Source organism: Aplosporella prunicola, assembly GCF_010093885.1.
Source record: "Aplosporella prunicola CBS 121167 unplaced genomic scaffold K452scaffold_10, whole genome shotgun sequence".
NCBI lineage: Eukaryota > Fungi > Ascomycota > Dothideomycetes > Botryosphaeriales > Aplosporellaceae > Aplosporella > Aplosporella prunicola.
This window is the reverse complement of record NW_022983538.1, coordinates 449,593-467,944: the sequence shown is the minus strand read 5'-3', so window position 1 is coordinate 467,944 and position 18,352 is coordinate 449,593. Positions and strand designations below refer to the sequence as shown.

The 18,352-nt window shown below is 59.5% G+C and overlaps 9 protein-coding genes across 9 annotated transcripts; 3 read left to right on the top strand and 6 right to left on the bottom strand.

The window, feature by feature from the left end:
• Positions 1–1,063: 1,063 nt before the first annotated feature.
• K452DRAFT_307793 (uncharacterized protein) lies at positions 1,064–2,400 on the bottom strand (the record flags this gene model as incomplete). The annotated part of the gene is made up of 7 exons (XM_033543103.1): positions 1,064–1,204; positions 1,265–1,494; positions 1,545–1,922; positions 1,978–2,065; positions 2,121–2,231; positions 2,294–2,325; positions 2,388–2,400. 7 exons carry the CDS (start codon positions 2,398–2,400, stop codon positions 1,064–1,066), a joined length of 993 nt encoding a protein of 330 aa, XP_033398602.1.
• A 617-nt stretch (positions 2,401–3,017) lies between these two features.
• K452DRAFT_297408 (uncharacterized protein) lies at positions 3,018–4,237 on the bottom strand (the record flags this gene model as incomplete). The annotated part of the gene is made up of 5 exons (XM_033542022.1): positions 3,018–3,325; positions 3,380–3,860; positions 3,920–3,976; positions 4,040–4,053; positions 4,117–4,237. The coding sequence occupies 5 exons, from the start codon at positions 4,235–4,237 to the stop codon at positions 3,018–3,020; spliced, it is 981 nt and encodes a 326-aa protein (XP_033398601.1).
• Positions 4,238–4,441: 204 nt separating this feature from the next.
• K452DRAFT_12324 (uncharacterized protein) lies at positions 4,442–5,403 on the top strand. Its single transcript, XM_033535199.1, has one exon. It carries the CDS (start codon positions 4,528–4,530, stop codon positions 5,119–5,121), a length of 594 nt encoding a protein of 197 aa, XP_033398600.1. The 5' UTR covers positions 4,442–4,527; the 3' UTR covers positions 5,122–5,403.
• A 360-nt stretch (positions 5,404–5,763) lies between these two features.
• Positions 5,764–7,371, bottom strand: K452DRAFT_12474 (uncharacterized protein). The gene is made up of 6 exons (XM_033535215.1): positions 7,309–7,371; positions 6,863–7,113; positions 6,616–6,777; positions 6,496–6,560; positions 6,232–6,434; positions 5,764–6,176 (listed from the first exon to the last, which is right to left on the bottom strand). Exons 2-6 carry the CDS (start codon positions 7,068–7,070, stop codon positions 5,867–5,869), a joined length of 948 nt encoding a protein of 315 aa, XP_033398599.1. The 5' UTR covers positions 7,071–7,113; positions 7,309–7,371; the 3' UTR covers positions 5,764–5,866.
• K452DRAFT_286514 (uncharacterized protein) lies at positions 7,314–8,443 on the top strand. Its single transcript, XM_033540310.1, has 4 exons — positions 7,314–7,389; positions 7,461–7,567; positions 7,618–7,653; positions 7,757–8,443. The coding sequence occupies exons 1-4, from the start codon at positions 7,336–7,338 to the stop codon at positions 8,379–8,381; spliced, it is 822 nt and encodes a 273-aa protein (XP_033398598.1). The 5' UTR covers positions 7,314–7,335; the 3' UTR covers positions 8,382–8,443.
• A 556-nt stretch (positions 8,444–8,999) lies between these two features.
• On the bottom strand, positions 9,000–10,589 carry K452DRAFT_225838 (uncharacterized protein; the record flags this gene model as incomplete). Its single annotated transcript, XM_033536785.1, has 2 exons — positions 9,000–10,356; positions 10,423–10,589. The coding sequence occupies 2 exons, from the start codon at positions 10,587–10,589 to the stop codon at positions 9,000–9,002; spliced, it is 1,524 nt and encodes a 507-aa protein (XP_033398597.1).
• Positions 10,590–11,121: 532 nt separating this feature from the next.
• K452DRAFT_225809 (uncharacterized protein) lies at positions 11,122–14,253 on the bottom strand (the record flags this gene model as incomplete). Its single annotated transcript, XM_033536781.1, has 1 exon — positions 11,122–14,253. The coding sequence occupies one exon, from the start codon at positions 14,251–14,253 to the stop codon at positions 11,122–11,124; it is 3,132 nt and encodes a 1,043-aa protein (XP_033398596.1).
• A 337-nt stretch (positions 14,254–14,590) lies between these two features.
• Positions 14,591–16,009, top strand: K452DRAFT_286512 (uncharacterized protein). Its single transcript, XM_033540309.1, has one exon. It carries the CDS (start codon positions 14,727–14,729, stop codon positions 15,687–15,689), a length of 963 nt encoding a protein of 320 aa, XP_033398595.1. The 5' UTR covers positions 14,591–14,726; the 3' UTR covers positions 15,690–16,009.
• Positions 16,010–16,597: 588 nt separating this feature from the next.
• K452DRAFT_297402 (uncharacterized protein) lies at positions 16,598–17,969 on the bottom strand (the record flags this gene model as incomplete). Its single annotated transcript, XM_033542021.1, has 2 exons — positions 16,598–16,692; positions 16,787–17,969. The coding sequence occupies 2 exons, from the start codon at positions 17,967–17,969 to the stop codon at positions 16,598–16,600; spliced, it is 1,278 nt and encodes a 425-aa protein (XP_033398594.1).
• Between the last annotated feature and the right edge of the window lie 383 nt (positions 17,970–18,352).

Here is an 18,352-nt window from a genome sequence, read left to right as displayed (position 1 = left end):
CTTACCTACCTATGACGACACAACGTCAACACCCGCGCGCGGAGGCGGAACGACTTCCATACGACGAACGATGAACGGTGGTTGCTGGTAGGTAGGTTGCTGGTGGCCCTGCCCGGCTTGTCTAAGGTTGTCCATCACATTACATCAAATCAATCCAATTCATATCAAAATATCAAGCTTCACTATTCACGGTGACGACGACGACGACGAAGCCGACGAGAAGAAGACTGTAGACACCGGACGAACGAGGCTGCTTTCTTTCTAGCTCTCTGCAGAGGACAAGCCAAGCCAAGCCAAGCGTGCGTGTCTGTGTCTGTGTCTGTGTCTGTGTACGTAGTACGCGCCCGTCGACCTGGGGGATGCGAATCGATGGACGATTGCCGCTCCTAGGATCCGATCTGCACAGTCCACTGTCCAAACAAAGCCCATGTTTCTGCAGGGGCGTGCGCCGCCCTTTGACAGTCGTCAGGCCTGCAGTCGTCGGGAATAACAACAGTGTGCGAGTGCGTGTGTGTGCCACGTGGGAGGCGCAAAATAAACGAATGTCTTTATAAACTTTCGTACATAGCCAAGCTCTCAAATAAACAAGACCGGAGGTCATCAAATCTCTCTCTCTCTCTCTCCCAATCCAGCAATGCAACGCTCAGAAATAGGCAGGTAAGTCCAGAGCCGGTGGCATCAGGTCAGACCAGATCATAACACATGGCCCATGCACGAGTATTGCGGGACGACCCTCCGATAAATTCCGACACCTGTGGCTATATCTGGTCCCCCCGTGCCCCCCTCGCGCAGCCCCTTCTCGAGGCGGCTGCTTCTCCTTCCATCAACCTCCCTCCTCGAGCGTGCTGAAGAAAAAACAAAACACCAAATGTCATATCCGAAATCGTAAATGTCATCACAATCTAACTACCGGGAAAATCAGCTCCCCAGACATTAGCAAATCTTTCGTTCTTCCTTCTCTTTCAAACGTCAATGCCTACAGGGCCCGTCATGCTTTCGCGCAATCATCTTGCGTTCCACATCGGCATCTCCGGTGACAGGGATTGGGGGAGACGGTGGCCACCTACTTGGAGGGGGGGTTCTTGACAAAGTCGATGCCCTTCTCAATGTTGCCCTTGAGGCCCTTGTAGCACGCCTCGAGGAGCTTCTTCTCGTAGTCGTTGGCGTCGCTGACCACGTTCTTGACCTTTTCAACACCGTTGGGCTGCACCAATGCATTAGTCTCTCACTCATCACGGTATAGTAGAACTGGGAGCAAACTTACGCCGAGCACAACAGGGACGGCGAAGAAATCGCAGCCAGTCGCCTTTGCGATCTCAGAGCCGCCCTCAACACCGGGCAGGTAGACGAAGGAAGGCTCGACGATGCCGCTCTCGCCCTTGACGGCCTTGAGGACCTTCTCGGCGAAGCGGAAACCGGCGAAAGCCATGGACAGCGTCGCAGAGCCGGCGCCGTCCTTTGCCTTCACGACTTCATCGCCACCGAACTGGACGCCTGGGGATTCTGTCAGATTATGCTCGCTGCACAGAGCGCGGGTTACCTACGGTTGACCAGAGCGTCGAGCTTGTCCGACGAAATGTCGGCCTTCGGGCTAGCCTGGCTGAAAAGAGGGACAATGGTCTCTCCGGAGTGGCCGCCGATGACGGGAATGTTGAGCTGGGAGGGGTTCTTCTCGCCCGTGATTTCGGCAACGAACGTCTCAGCACGAACAACATCAAGGGTGGTGACACCGAAAAGCTTCTTGGGCTTGAAAGCACCGGCCGCCTTCAGGACCTCGGCGGCGATGGGAACCGTGGAATTCACGGGGTTGGAGATGATCAAGAAGAAGGCATCCGGGCAGTATTCGGCAGCACCCTTGATAAGATCGCGCACGATGCCAGCGTTGATCTTGAAGAGGTCGTCACGCGTCATTCCGGGCTTGCCTAACGCCTAGTAAGCATTTCAATTCTAGCAGAGCTGGGCCATGTGCAGACTTACGGGGAATGCCAGCGGGGATGACGACGATATCGGCACCGGTAAAAGCGTGCCTCATGCCATCGTCCTTGGGCAGGTAACCCGTGACTTTCTGCGGGCAACGGATAAGCTTAGATCTAGAGTTGTAGCCAGAAGTGGGTATATACCGCGGGGGAGGAAATGTGGGACAGATCGGTGGCCACACCGGGGGTGTTGACGACATCGTAGAGGGCGAGCTCGTCGATGAGCGGGGATGACTTGAGGAGAAGCGAGAGCGGCTGTCGTGGCGGTCGGTTAGCTAGAGATAACAGCGAGCTGGGGACCCTGGGGAAAGTCGTACCTGGCCGATGCCACCGGAAGCTCCTGCGACGACTGCAAAAGAAGAAGTTCAGCGGGTGTTTTCCAGGAGCGCTGTGGGCGTTGCGGAGCCCCACCTGCTTTGACCATGGTGACGGATCTGGGGTTTGGATTTGAGGGGAGGAGGAGACTGGGGTTATGGCTATGCAGTCAGCTCGGTTGGCTATTGCAAGAGTGGGAGGCGAGGCTGGGCCTACGTGAGTGCTATGGGAAAGGTGACTTGAAGAGTGGTGGTGCAGCTGGGTGAGCGAGACGAGCTGTCTTGTTGTTGGGCGAGGGGAGTGGAAGCGATGAAGCTCGGACGCGGGGGAGGCGCCCGGGGCGGGGCGACCGAGTTGGTTAGGCGTAGTCTACGGAAAGTCTTGCCTCAAGCTGCTGCTCGGCCTCGCAAACGGCGGGCCAGCGGGAAACATTTTACGCGGTGTCACCGTCACGAACAGCTGCACTTGAGCCTCGGTGCCGGAACCGGGTGTCGACATCATCACGCGCACGCGGCGGCCAAGGAAGAACGGAGGCCGGACAACGCCTGCTTCCATTTACGCCGCTCCTTCCGTCCATCCATCCCTCGCCCGTTACCCCTTTCGTATATTCACCAAGTCCCATGCTTTGCGCGTTCCCGAAAAAAGCAAAAAGTCAACATGCAAGTCGTCGATGCACGCGGAGAGAGAGAGAGAAAGAGAGAGAAACTATTACCACCGCCTGCTAACCTACGCCACATAATCCTCCCGGTCCCCCTCAGCATCCGCATCCTCCTCGGGATTATGCGTGCCGTAGGCGTGGCCAGGATCAGCCGCCCCGGTTGGATCCGGAGCCCGCTGCCCGCCGACGGGATACATCTGAAGCGCCGCCCGGTTAGAGCCCACACTGACTGCCTCGGCTGTCTGTTGCTGACCGACACTCACCTGCTGCGGCGGTATTTGATAACCCCCGTACATTGCCGGATCAAACATCTGTTGCGGCGCTTGTCCGTAGGCTGCCGACGGGTCGCTCTGCACTGGCGGAGCAAACATGCCCGCTACGATGAATCAGCATGACATACATTCCCATTCCTGCTCGTGTTGCTGCTTACCATAGTCTGGGGGCGCCATTGGGTGCGGTGGTGGGTGCATGCCAGCTTGCTGCTGAACCGCACCTTGCTGAGCTTGCGCGTTCGCTGACGCCTGCGCCGCGCTGCTCTGGCCGCCGCTGCGCTTGTGCGAAGATGCTTCCTCGCGCGGGACAATGTCAATGAGAAAGTCGAACATGTCCGACTTGGCCAAAGCGGACGCGATATCGGAGCGCTGCAGCGTGCGACGCTTGTTCTCCTCGGCGTGTATCCACGCGCGCATGGTCAGCTCGGTGATGAAGATGTCACAGCCCTTTGCGAACAGTATGGGAGCTTCGGCCGATATCATCTTTACCTCGGGATCTGCCTTCATGACCTTCTTTATCCGCGCAAGTGGCAATTGATGGAGCTTGTAGTCATGTTCGTCCGTCTCGAGCTTGGTGACCTGCTGCTGCCAGTACGTGTTAAGGATGTCGCGATATTGACCGGTGAGGCCTTGGTTGACCTGGACGCGTGTTAGCACGGTCGTTCGGACGCGTACGGGGAGGGGAGTGATGGCTTTACGTTTGCCCATGCGCCGGTGAAGACCTGGGGCTCTGGCGCATGGCCCTGGGCGGCTATCTGGAAACCAAAGAATCAGCGGTAGAGCTCGGTGGGAGCTATGCGGATGCAGGACGGACGTACACTGGCGCTTGCTCCTACAAAAGAATGCGCGTCAGTGGGCTTGGCCGGCAAAGCTTGGGTTATGCAGGGCGACTCACCGTAATGGCCGCCATTGGAGGGGTCATAGAGCGGGTTGCCGTTCTGGCCGTCGTAGCGACGTGGGGCGGCCTGCTGTCGCATCTTCTGCTGGCCATGTCCTTGGAGATTTGCTGGGTCCATGTTGCGCGCGCGATTGCCGCTCACGGGCTAGCATGCGCTGACGTCGGTCGGGGGGAGGTGGAGGCGGCTGCTGTCCTTCGCCAAAGCGCGCAAGAGTGCAGCAGCGCGGGCAATTGATTCGCTGGGTGGGGAAAGAGTCGCGCGGTGGATGAAGAAGTGGATGGACGGGTGTTGCAGCGCCCGGAAATGCGGTCAACCTTGGATGTCACTGGGCCAGGAAACAAGTGGGGAAGGGCGAACGAGTCGCGCAAGGCTGCACTGTGCGACGCTGAGCGAGTGCGACGGGCGGCATGAGGAGGGCATTTACCTTTGAGGCCTCGAGCAAGCAGTTGGCGCGTCACGGCGTGAGGGTCGACGGTCGCGCGGTGGAGCGTTATGGGCGAATCGGGTGGCAGGTCGGCCGGCGAACCACAGCGCTGCTGGGCCTCTCTGGGCAGGGGAAGGCGGGCGCGCTACGGGTCGAGGATCTGCTGGAGACGAGACTTGGTGCCCGCGTGGTAAGAGAGCAGCAGGTGGCACAGGCACAGGCTGGCGATTTGGGGCAGAGATCGCCCGCGTGTCGCCCTCTGCTGCTTTATAGCTATGCTGCCCAGGTACGACGTCAACCCGCGACAGTTGTCTCGCCTCTCATGCCAGCCCCATCACTATCACACTACTCTCTCACGCACGGCAACATGCAAACTGCAAAGAAAGAAAAAAAAAAAGCCAGGGCGATGGGGGCTTTGCTCAGCCTGACCTCCTCTGTTTTACCGGCGCTGCGGCACGGCCCAGACGGGCGCAAGCTGCCCGTCCCCGATTGGTCTGTCATGCTTCATGATGCGCTGGCCGAGCTGCAATCGTCGCTGAGCTGCCGCAGCCCCTCTCCGAATCTCTTCGATCCTTGACCCGGCCGCGAGGAAGCGATTTTGAAGGTGGAGGCGGCGGCCGAAGAATCGCGATGATGCCCTGTGCTGCTGCCGCCCCGTTGTGCCCGTGCCTCCCGCGCCCGCCCTTCCATCGGCGAATCCTTCTCCCGTCGCTCCTTCTTCACATGAAGTGGACAAATCACCACACCACATTACCTTAGGTACCTCTTCTCGCTCGCACCACTACTACCTATCCATACCACTGCCAGCGCATCAGAATCAAAGTGCCCTCTCGGATGCCCAGGAATGCCTCCCGCACGACCACATTCAAACGCCTTTTGAGGCGGGCTGAGGTCAGACTGCGTGACATCAAGGCCACGTCTGTCTGCCCAGCTATTACAGCTCCCATATCTGCTTCTGCCTCTGACTTCAGGATGCCCAAGTTTGCTGCGGGCTGTGCCAGCAGAAACGCTGCTCTTGCTACAATGACCTAATGAGTGCACAGCGCAACATTCTTGATACACGTTACCACTGTTCTCGCCACGAGAGAGCCTCAGAAGCTTGCATGCGGACGTCATCTTGCTACAATGTTCTGCGTTCTCAATGCTGTGTACACCATGTCTTGCAGGGAAAGCCCCTGCTAGTCTCGATGACCGGTCAACTCAAAAAAAAAAAAAAAAAAAAAAAAAAAAAACACCCGTCGGCCGTTGCCAATGCTTTACGCAGCACCCAGTTCTGAAAGCACCTGCTTCACCAACGCCTGCGGACGCATTAGTACAGCCAATTAATTCGGAACACCTCGAGTGTCACTCACCTGCATATCCTTTGCTGCTTCTCTGCCTGCCTCGAGGACCTCTTCGTGATTCGCCTTTCCTTTGCTCAGGTGCGCGTCAAGTTCTGCGCTGGTCATGTTTTGAATTTCGGGATCATCACCGCGAGGGCCAGGTTCAAACACGGCCTTGTTCGTCACCAAACTGAAAGCCAAGACTCTGATGCCCGAGTGGCGAGCAACGACAATCTCCGGCACGGTGGACATGCCGACGACGTCAGCGCCAAATCCGCGGAGCAGACGGCACTCGGCGCGTGTCTCGTAGCTGTAAGTGGTATCAGCTTTTACCCTTCAGGACACAGGATTCTTCTGCCACTTACCTGGGTCCAGCAGCGAAAACATAGGTACCCTCGTGAATCCTGCGTTTTCCCTGGTCCAGGCCAAGATTCTTCCAAGCCTTGTGGACGCGCTTGCGGAGCTCGAGGTCGTAAGCATCCGACAGAGGAGGGAAACGGACACCAAAGTCATCAATGTTGGGGCCGCGCAGGGGGTGGAAGCCAACAAGGCCGGCCAAATTGAGATGCTGTTCCAAAACTAGCAGTCAGTTTCGCGCCCGCAGGTCTAGACTCGCAGGGCAGTCTTACGTCGTTGAGCAGCACGATATCGCCAACGTTATAGTCTGGGTTGAGGCCACCGGCCGCATTCGTAACTACATAGACGGTCAGAGCTACTCTCTGACAAGCTACCACATTGAGACAACGCACCAATCATGGTATGGACGCCCAGGACCTTGCAGACGCGGGTGGCAAAGGTGACGAGCTCCATGCTGTGGCCTTCGTAGAAGTGGGCGCGGCCGACGAGCAGGACAACGGGCAGCTTGGCGGGACCGATCAGGCCGAAAATGAGCTTGCCTGCATGGCCCTGCACTGTGATGACGGAAAAACACCAAGGATCAACACTGGGCTTGCTCTTTGCATATTATCGATTCGAGACCATTTCGTTCTTACGCACCGGTGCTCTGGGGGAAGTTGGGGATGTTGGCATAGGCCGTCTCGAAGACGGGCTCCGGGTGGATCGTCTCGGCCAGGCCGCCGAGGCCCGAGCCGCACACGATGGCAACCTGGGGGTGGCGGAGCTCTTGGGGCACGTTCTGGCGCAGGTAGAGGGCCGTCTCGGTGGCGCGCTGGAAGACGTTGCGCGGGGGAGCTTCGTCGGCCATGGTCGCAGCTTGCAGTAAGTGGTAGGAATAGTACTAGAAAGTGCTTTGCTGTGAGTTAGCAGGTCGCACGCACGAGAGAGAGCGGCGGTCAGCGGGTTATATATAGGCGGTCAAACGCTGTGCTATGAGGACCTTAATCATCGGCGGGCGCCGCGGAGGAGGGCGCGCCCCGTCTTGGCGGGCGGTGAGGAAAATGGATGGTGATGAGCTTCACGACGACCGGCCCTCCGATACTTACATTGTATCTCGACAGCCCGCACCCACCATGGCCGCCCCGTCGTACCTCAGGTCGCCCTTTGGCGCCCTGAAGAGGGTCAAGGTGAGCTCCTCCACCCGGGCTTGACGCGCGCCCGCATGCCGCCCGATAATGACACGCACCTGCCTTTTTAGATCTCTCCGCCAGCGGCAATGGCTGCGGTGCCGTGCCAGCAGCGCTTCTACAACCGGACGCTGGAGGGCTTCCGCCTGGACAATGTTGATGTGGATGACCTCGCCAAGTAAGGAATTGGGCCCGTGGATTGTTACCGTAACTGACATTGCATCCCAGGAAGCGCGATATCCCGATGCCACCCAGAGCGCAACCGTAAGAGAGCCTTCTCCTCCTCCTCCTCCTCCTCCTCCTCCTCCGCCACCGCCACGGCGCGCGCCCGACTCCGCAAGCCCCATCTAACACGCACAAAACGTAGAGCGGACGTGTCGGACGCGCAACGCGAGAAGATCGAGCAACTACGCCGGCCGCGCAACGTCGAGGCCATCTTCAAAGCGCCACTGCGACGAACAGCCGAGTACGGGATCCCGGTGTGCGACCTGCAGCTGCGGACCTTCAGCATCCGCAACATGGAGTTCTTCGCCGACTTTGCGATGCGCGCGGCGTACTACCTGGGCCTGCCGGCCAAGGGCCCGATCCCGCTGCCGCGGCGGGTCGAGCGCTGGACGGTGCCGGCGTCGCACTTCATCTTCAAGAAGTCACAGGAGAACTACGAGCGCGTGACGCTGAAGCGGCTGATCCAGATCCAGGACGGGCACCCGGAGACGGTGCAGCTGTGGCTGGCGCTGCTGCGCAAGCACCAGTACCACGGCGTCGGCATGAAGGCCAACGTGTTTGAGTTTGAGAAGCTCGACGTCATCAAGGCCATGGATGAGGCGGCGCAGAAGGACGCCGACCGCACCGACAAGGCGTGGAAGGGCTTTGGCCGCCGCAAGGGCCTCGACCAGTCCCCCGAGGAGCTGGCCGAGTGGCTCAACGACGAGCAGTTCAAGCGCGCCGTCCACTCGGATCCGCCCATGAGCAGGATGCAGCACGAGTCTTGAGCGCGGGGTGGGGGTTTGTAGATGTACATATATATCAAATACATGGGTTTGTAGGAACATCGAGATGTTGCGTGTCTGATGCCTAGGTTGATTTGATGCTTCACTCACCCACCCACTTGCCCAACCTGCCCAGCCAGTGACTGCCCCCCCCCCCCCCCCCCCCCATAGTGACTGCCTACCTATCTACCTACCTCCCACTCACCACCACCACCACACGCACTCACTCCCTACTACTACTACTACTACTACTACTACTACTACTACTACTACACGCAGGCACACACAGATTCACGTACCTACCTACGCAGGCACGGGAGGAGGACCAAGTGAATGGATGGATGAATGACTGAACTGAACACAAGTAAACACCAAGTGTGGCTGAAGCCCGGAGCAGCAGCAACTGCAGTTGCAACGCTTGTTTAGAGTGATCAAAGGGAGTTTGTTTATACAGCCCATCAGGGATTGCTATTAATAATGCTAATCATACCTATCCTATGCTATACACACATCCGCCTCTTGTCATCATCACTCATAACCAACCCCCTTACTTACTTATCCACCCCACCACCACAACATACTGCTAGGTACATAAACCCATCCAAATCTCCAACCTCCAACCTACAACTTGAACCCGCCCGGCGTCCGCTCCGTCCAAAACGTATGCGGATCATAGCGGTCCCTAACGGCGCGGGCCCACTCCGTCTGGCCCAGCCTGCCCCAGTAGTCCTGGCGGAAATAGCCATCATTCATGAAAATGGGCAGATAAACATCGGGCACGCGGCCCTTGTCCACGGCGGCCGTGACGCGGTCGCGAATGCCCGAGTAGAGCGCGACGGTGGCGTCATCGACGCGCTGGTTCAGCGTCGCGGGCGCCATGCTGACGTAGCTATAGTCGAACTCGAAGATGATGCGGTCGGCGGCGTCGTCGAAGCCGATGAGGTCGCCCGTGCCGCCCTCGGCCGCGTCAATCTCCTGCGCGCGCTTGGCCATCGACGCCGGAAACGGCTGGAACGCCATCGACGCCACCAGCCCCGGCACGTCCAGCACCGTGTGCGTCGTGTTGATCCAGTGGTCGTGGTACTCGTGCATCAGCGCCATGTCGTCGGCCGCCGGCACCGGCGTCATCTCCGTCGCGATCGTGTACACGCTGCCGTGCAGGATCGACCAGTCGTTGAACCCCAGCAAGTCGTAGTAGCTGCGCGTCTTGCAATTGTTGCTGAGCGGCTTCAGGTCCGTGAAGAGGTTGAACGTGCCCTCGGGCGGCGTCGGCCCGTCGTAGAACAAGAACAAAATCCAGATGTGCACGAGGCTGGCGGCCGTGATCTCAGACGTCACTATCACGCCCGCCTTCTCGTCCGGGTAGTTCGCCGTGAAGTTGCGCACCGCGGCGAGCAGGTCGTCCGTCTTGTCTGCCGCAAACACCAGGTTCCCGCCCCAGACCTGGCCGATTTGGTGGGCGCGCAGCGTGTACGCCGTGACGATGCCGAAGTTGGCGCCGCCGCCCTTGAGCGCCTTGAAGAGGTCGGGGTTGGTGGTGCACGACGCCGTCGTGATGGTGCCGTTCGCCAGCACCACCTCAAACTCGACGACGTTGTTCGCGGCCCACCCGTACTGCGCCGACAGGAAGCTCAGCCCGCCGCCGAGCATGTACCCGCCGACGCCGACGTTGCCGATGCGCCCGCCCACGACCGTGTAGCCCGAGCCGTCGAGGACCTTGTGCACGTCCTCCCACCGGTTGCCGGGCCCGACGCGCACCGTCTTGGCCTGGGCATCCAGCGTCACCTCGTCCAGCAGCTTCGTGTCAATGAGCGGGCCGCCCTTGATGGCATTGAAGTGCTGGTTGGGGTTGTGCCCGCCCGACTTGATGGCGAAGAGCTCATTGTTCTGGTTCAGCACCTTGACAATGTGCGAGACCTCGTCGGCCGTCGAGGGCTTGATGATGCACGCGGGCTTGAGCGCCGAGCATCCCGTCGACCTGGGAGGGCGTCAACACAGAAGGGAAGGAAGAGAAAGGATGCAGACGCAATTGGTAACCACCTACCAGTACAGGCCGTTGTCATGGGTGTAGCTGAGCTCGAATGGGTGGTCAAGGGTGATGTCGGACGTGTTGGACAGCGTCTTGCAGGTCAAAGAGTCGGCAAGCGCAGCGCCAGACAGCGAGCAGAGCAGCACGGCCAAAGCGGCAACGCAGCGACGGAGGGAAGCCATTGCGACAACGAGGCAGGCACACGGCGGCCATGGCGGGAGATATAAAAGTATCTACACCTCCCTTTTGGCCCAGCACGGTCCTGGCCCAAAGCGGAATGCTCAGCGGATCGACGCCAGGAAGGCCTGACCTCGCTTGCTCTTGGAGCCTCTGTGCCTCTGCCGGGCCAAGCCTCGCGCGGGCCGCTCAACCGTGTGGATCTGCCTCGCGAGACGGACATTTATTGGCAGATGCAGCCACCACGCATGTTGCAAAAGAAGAAAAAAAAAAATGCCCGACGCCCACCTGTCGCCGCTTTGGGCCCCGCTGACCCCGGCAGATAAAAGAAAAAATAAACGCGCGACCAAGGAAAGGAGATCGCGCGAGCTCATCTCGCGTGCGTGAATAGCGATCGACGGTGCTGTGTGCTGGACACTCCCCACACCTCTTCGAATAAGGCCCGTGGAGAGAGCATCAGGCGAGCGTGCCCACCTCGCTTGCACTGTACGAAGCGGCATGGGCGGGCGGGCTTGCTTTGCATGCATCACCACCATCTCACAAGGCCGTCTCGCCCTCGCCTACAAACACCTCGACCAACCGGCTTGCCCGCTGCCGCCGCACCATCCGCTCGCGCTCTCTGCCCACGGCTACCGGCACGCGCACCATGGCCTCGGCCAGCGACCCCGCGATGCCGCGCTCCACGGCTTGTCGCCGCTGCGCCTCTGTCTGCGCCCGCTGCACCTCGCTGGCGCTGCGTGCCCGCCCCATGCTGAAGGTCCGGCTGAGCCGGTTCCCGGCTGCCGCCCCCGCCTTTACTGGCTTCATGGCCTGCTTGACCTCGCCCGCCACGCGTGCCCCCATGCTCGTCAAAAGCACAAAGCACACGTTGTGGTTCGGCGCCCCAGCCATCACCTCTAGCACCCATGCCCGCTCTTCCTCGCGGTTCAGCGTCCGTCGTGTTCGTGTTTGGTCCTCGTATCCTGCTTCCAGCTGTGCCCACTGCTCTTCCGTCACTACCCCATCTGTCAGGCTGTTCAGGAACAGCAACAGCATCTCCGCCAAGCACTCTAGCCGCAACAACATGGGCGTATCTGGCTGGAACGCCGTCCCCGTCTCGATGGCCAAGTCGGCGTCGAGCGCGTCGGCAATGTCGCACTTGATGCTCTCGCGAGCCTTGTCTTCCTTCAGCTTCCATGTATCGGGCGAAAAAGGCCAGCCGTTGGCGCTGTTGCCGCCTGTCACCTCCCACGGTGGCGCCGCCCCGTCGGGATGCTCGGTCATATCCCACTCGGCTACGACGCGCTCGACAAGGTCTTCTAGAGCCTCCGTCAGCCGGAACAGTTCCCGGGGCGCCGACCACTTTACCCCGGCGTCTTTGCCCGAAACGGGGCTGCTATCGCCCGTCGGCCGCTGACCCTGGAGCTTGCGGATCCCGCCTTCCGGGATCCGTATCAGCTTGTCGATGGAGCGCCCGAAGCTGGACTGCAGCCAGCTGGCTCGTACGGGCAAGAAGTGGTCGCGCCCTTCAGAGACGCGCAGCACCAATATGTCTTCGAGCTGCGCTGTGCCTTCGTTGAGACCTTGCACAAATTTAGTATCATCAACTTTCAAGATGAGTTCGATGTTGCATGCGTCACCAGGCTCCAGCGTGTAGGATGCCGGGATTGAAGCTTCCGTGGTCTTGTCTGGATCGCGGTCGAAGCGGACAGAAAGCCAAGATGGCGGCTTTACCTCGCCCTGCTCGGCGCCGGGCTGGCCAAAGAAACTGATATTCGCCGCGACAGGTCCCGTATTGGCAATGGTGACCATGCGTCGCTTAGCCTCCAAGAACTTGACCTTGCCAAAATTGACGCCCTCGTATTTGCTGTCATCGCTGCTTTCTCGCTTGTTAAACTCCTTGTCAACAATCAACGTGACTCCCGGGCGCCCTTCGTTTTCTGCTCTGTCCAACTCCCGTGCTACTTCTTGATGAACTTGGGCTTTGAGCTCAGGCACCACCGAGTCGTATTTGAGAATGAAGACTGCATCGAGGGGCTTGTGGTCCGAGGACAGAACACGCTGATGCGCTGTGTAGTACTCCAGCTGCAGTTCATCGTCGAACCCTTCCTTTGTCTCGACAGGTATCGGATCTTCTCTGGAATCGCGAGCTTCGTCGTAGTTCTCGTCGCCATCAGTGGCGGGGTCATACTCGAAGAGGACTTCCTCAGAAGTCGACTCCAAGCCCCGCTTTTTCATGTCCTCGTCCCGCTTCTTCGAGTCTTCCGCCTCTTTAATTTTGTTTTCATGGGCCAGCCTGTCCCGACGGGTCCTGTAAAGGATACGGTCACACCAGCTAGGGCAACGGCGCTTTTCGCTCGAGTCGAACACGCCCACGGTGCCCACATCATACTTGTAGGTAGGTAAGAATTCTACGTCTCCTTCACGCCAGTCTGCAAAAGCTTTCCCCTTCCTCTGCTGTTGCCGCAATTCATCATGGGGAAGCAGAGATGCGAGCGTCGTCTGTAGTGAAGCCGGGTCGAATTCGGCCGGCAGCTCTTCGGCGTCGTTGTCGTCAAACGTCGAAGGATCGGCCAGTGACGAACTGTCGTCGTTGCAGAAAGAGGAAGGCCCGGATGTGCGATCTGTCGTCTCGCTCGATCTGCGTCCTGAAGTTGCGATATCTTTCTCGATCAGGCCAGCTGTGCGCTGGGACAAATCGTATTCGTTGCGTGTATGGAGCATTAGGATCCTGCGGACATCATCGCCCGGCATGCCTTCTAGCCTGTAGTTGAGATCACCGAACCAGAATGCAAAATCCGCCTCAGCGATGCTCTCGCCGTTGGCTTGCGCCACGCCCGATGAGTCAACTATGGGGTCAAACTTGGTGCGTGTGAGGATCTGGTTGGCGTCCCAATTACGCCGCTCCAGCGCTGTCTTGTCCGCGCCCGCAGCCAGGTGGGAATTTATAAAGACCAGGCGGGTGGTTTCGCCCAAAACCAGTCTCGCGGTGACAGCTCCTTTGTTGCCCATGTAGCCCATCAATCCAGTGCCGACGCTTGTTGTGCTGACTGAGCGCACCTCGGGCGCCACGGAGGGGGACGCATAAACAAGGAGAAGCAGGCCTATCAACTGCTGTTCAGCGACAAGGCGATATCCCTTGGGCATGGCGCTCTCCATGGCGGCCCTGAACTTGGCGGCGGTCGCGGGGTCCGAGTAGGGCCGTAGCGCCTCAGTGGCCGAATTTATGTCTACTACCTCTTGTAGCCCCAGCGCGTATATGCCTATTTCATCGCCGCCTGGCAGGCTCGGCGCATCGTTCTCGGGCAGCGTGGAGGCGTTGCTGGACCGCCTGCGCTCCTGCTCCTCGACGGTTTCCTTCTCTTTCACATGCTCGGGCTCGGCAGGGATGGGCTTGTCGTGAGGCTGGTTGGGATCCGTCACGTCCAGGCCAGCCAATGCCTCCTCGACGCCCCGGCCATGGACAAACCAGCCGCCCACGTCCTTCTCGGTGCCCTTGAAGGCGGCAACGTTCCAGGTGCCGACCTTGATGCGGATGCGCTTGGAGCGCACATACTCGTCGCGGCGGTTGTGGACAGCTTGGTTGAGGCTTTGGGGAGTGCTCGACGAGACGGCAGCGCTGGGGAAAGCACCGGGGATGTGCTGGTCGAGGTCGGACGAGGCCGACGAGGAGGGCGGGTTGGAGGCCATGTTATGATGGAGAGGTGAGAGAGATTGTGCAGGCGGGCTTTACATCCTGGACGCGCGAAGACAGGGCGCTGCAGACTCGCGTCATGGGGCAGAATTATACCGGGATGTGGCTGTGCACAGGCGTTTCATGCCAACAAGCTGCGACGCGCTGGACGGCGGGGCTAGTACGGATTCCTCCTACGACGACACCGCGGACGGCCCGTGCACGCAGTGGCGCCCTTGGCAGCGGAGCGGAAGCCGCTAAACGGCGCCAAGACGGCGCGCGCCGGCGCTAGTCGGGGTAGCAGTCGTAGCTTCCTGCCGCACGTCAACACCTTTGACTCTCCATCACTTATCACTTTGCCAAACTCGCTCCTTCGCTCATTCACCACCCACCACTCCTTGCCTGTTTACGCCCCGCCAACGTGCGCCGCCTTCTTCCGCCTTCTTCCGCCTCCTCTGTGCTTCCATTGCCTTCTCTGCGTTTGGTCACCATGGCTACCAGGCGGTCAAAGTCACAGCGTGCACCCGCTGCCTCTGACTATGAAACCGACACCGACGCCGCCCACTTGTCCTCTCTCCCTCCTCCTCCTCGTCGCACGAACGATCAACTGAATCTCTCCGTCTTGCGTCGTTTCGAGCCCGACGTCACCTCGATTCTTTCCTACGCCTCGTACTCGGTGCTCTACATCTTCCAGCCAGACGGCCAGTGGGAGAAGTGCGGCATCGAGGGCACCCTGTTCGTCTGCGCCCTCACTCCATCACCAATTGGCGCAGAGCGATTCACCGTCATCATCCTCAATCGTCGCGGCCTCGACAACTTCATCACCGAGCTCAAGTCGCCCGACAACGTCGACGTCACCGACGAATACATCATCTTGCAGGTCGCTGGTAAGGACGGTGCTCCCCAGATCTACGGTCTTTGGATATTTGCAGAGCCACCCCCATCTTCTACAGCTACTGCCAGAACCATGAATGCCAACACCATCTGTGGTTGTGCTGAAAGGGCTGAGAGCAGCCGTGTCGCTGCCGAGCAGCAACAAGGTCACCAAGCAATGGCTCAAGCCGAAGCCGCCGCTGAGGCTGTTACTGAAGAACATGGCGCCGACATGGACCGCTCGGTGTCGCTCACGGAGTTGTTCGGTCAGCAGCGCGAGCAGGATAGCGACTTTACGATCCACAATCATCACGAGAACCAGTCTGCCTCTGAACAGGCTACTGCTCAGCCTGCTGTCCAGATGCCAGTCCCCTCAGCTGCAGGCATCATGGCTGCACCGGCGAACACTGGCACCCCCCAGTTCGCCCCTACTCCCGACAATGCCTTCTTCCTGAGCGGCCCTCGCCCTGCGGCTCAGCCTCCGCAAGTTGTCAACCAGGCCCAAGCTGCCCAGCTGTTGCAGCTGTTCCAGCCCCCCCAGGCTCCCCAGGCCCAGCCCCAGGCGTACAGTGGTTTGTAGATTGCCTCGCACAATGCAAGATCAAACTTTCTTAAAGGAACTGTTGATGTTGCGCTATAGGATACCTCCACCCTCATCTCACGCTTCCTTGGGACGTTCTTCAGGTGCGCATTCCCGGACTCGTTGCGGTCTTCGAAGGTCGCGCCATCCGCATCGATCGCCTTGCCAACGGAGACCTGCACATCGAAGCTATGCGTGACGCCAGAGTCGATCCGTTCGACCCTGAGAGCTATCTGCCCCTGTCACCCACTTCACGCCTTTGGTCCGGTCTGCTTGACGAGAATCCCTTCTGGGATGAAGTCGAGAGCACCTTCTGGGAGTGGCTCGAGGAGGACTCGGCCAACTGATCCAACACACGTTTCTGATTGGCACCCGCCCACAGCGGATGATTCTTGATCGGCGATTTGCGGCTCGTGCGACTTTGCGCTGTTGGGATTTGGTCCTGTTGCATGACTTTGGTAATTGAAGGTGAGGTTCTGCCCTGTCACCAACTGACGCAAGACGCTTTATTAACCGTTCTACCTGTCTAGGTCTATGTACCCTCATAACCAACGAAGTTATGTGGTTGGCGCCCGACAAATTGTTGTTGTTTTCTCCCCCCAAGCACCACATGACCTGGCGAGCATCGGAGGAGTTTCATGGAGGAATTATTGATCCTTGTGTGTTTCTTCTCAAAGACACAAAGTGAGCGGGGCGGTTCTTGGGGATAATCCATTCGTTTCTTGTTTTTGGTTTTTCTTCTCTCAACTTGCGAACCACACACTCTACGACAAGCCTCTCTTCTCTTCCACGAGCGTAGATAGGGGCCCACTTCACTTGGTAACCCACGGTTCAAAATACAATCGCCGATCAACATCTCTTACTTTGTCCTTTGGTGTTGTGGTGTCGTGTCTTGAGTCTTTCTGTTCTCACGCCCTCCTCAATCCCGCTCCAGACACATCCTCCACGATCTCGTCAATATAGTGCTTGACCTTCTCAGCAACAGCGATACTAGTATCAAGCTCTGCGACATGTCGTCAGCGTCCACTTCTTTCACCCCACACAGCAGAACGTCGTCATTCCGAATCGCACAACGAAAAAAGAAAAAGAAAACTCACCCGTGCAAAACCCATGCGGAATGCCCGTCTCGTCGACCTCCATGACGGGCCGCCACGCCTCGTCGCGCCCGGCCCGCCGGCCCCGCGCCTCGACCAGCTCGTCGCGCGTCGAGTCGGCGACCCAGTGGTCGCCGCGGCCGAAGAGGAAGAAGAGGCGCGCGGGGGGTTCGGCACCATCGTCCTTGGCCTCGCCGTCGGCTTCGCCCCCAGCAGCACCCCACACGTCGCGCCCCCACTCGTCCTCCCCAATCTCCCGCAGCTCGTCCCGCGCCATGCCCAGCGCCTGCAGCACGCCCCAGCGCGACGCCAGGAACGCGGCCGTCGTCGCGGCCGCGGCGGGCGGCATGCGCGTCGCGGCGCGCACGAGGAACACGAGCACCGTCGCGGGTAGCAGCGCCGTCAGCAGCGCGGCGAGGGCGTGCGCGATCGATGCGAGCGGTGGCAGCAGCGCGTAGAGGGTGCTGAGGCGCTGCCCGGAGGGCGAGGCGGCAATGTGCGCGATTGTGGGGAAGAGGGCTATTGTGCCTGCCAGAGGAGGAGGGGCGGTGGTGGTGGAGGAGGAAGAGTGCAGCCGTGCGAGCAGGCGCCAGCGTCGCGTTATTTCGAGCGCGATGTACGCGCCTACGGAGTGGCCGATGAGGATGATTTGCGGGTCTTGGTCTTGGTCTTCCTCCTTCTCCTTCTCCTCTCCCGCCACACCCCGCTGCGCGGCGGCGGCGGCAGCTTCCCGCGCCTCCTCCCGCCACTGCTCACGCATCCCCCGCACCTGGTCCCGCAACACCCACTCAACGCCCGCGATCTGCGCGCGCAAGCTAAACGGCGGCGCGGAGCCGAAGGCTGCGGCTGTTGCTGCATTGACACCGCTATCTGGAACAGCGGCAGCGGCGGCGGTGGCAGTGGCCGCGGGAAAGGCGCCCGGTTCTGCGCCTGTGGCTTCGAAGCCGGAGAGGCTGCGGCCGAAGAGCTCGAAGGATGGGGGTGCGTCTGTGCTGGAGGTGTTGGTGGAGGTGTCGCCGTAGGGGAGAGGCAGGTTGTTGAGCCGGGCGTGCAGGTGCGCGAGGAAGGGCGCGTAGTAGCCGACCAGGCCCGGGTTGCCGGTGATGAGGAAGACGAGGTAGCGTGGTTGGCTGCCACCCGGCCGCCTGGGGGGCGCGGGGTGGTGGATGATTGTGGGGGCGTGCATGGAGAGAGAGAGAGTGTGTGTGTATGTTATGTAGGTGCGGGGTTTGAGGTGTGAACAGGGCTAGGTAGGTAAGTAGGTAGGGATGTATGTACGTATGTATGTATGTAGGGGTGAGGAAGTGGTGGTATGCGTATATGCGTGCAAGGGATGAAAGGACGATGCAAGCAAATCCCACGCTCTAGGTCCTCCCTCTCTTTTCTCTCTCTCTCACTCCTCGCAGGCTGTCCCACAGGGCAAAGACAAAACAGAAGGGAAAAAAAAAAAAAGAAAAGAAAAGATATCAGGCAATCTTATGTTTCCTCTCTGCCGCCACAAAGCAAACCCGACGCCGCCACTGCTCCCCTAGCTTTTCTCTGCGCGCAGCACAGCACAACACAGCACAG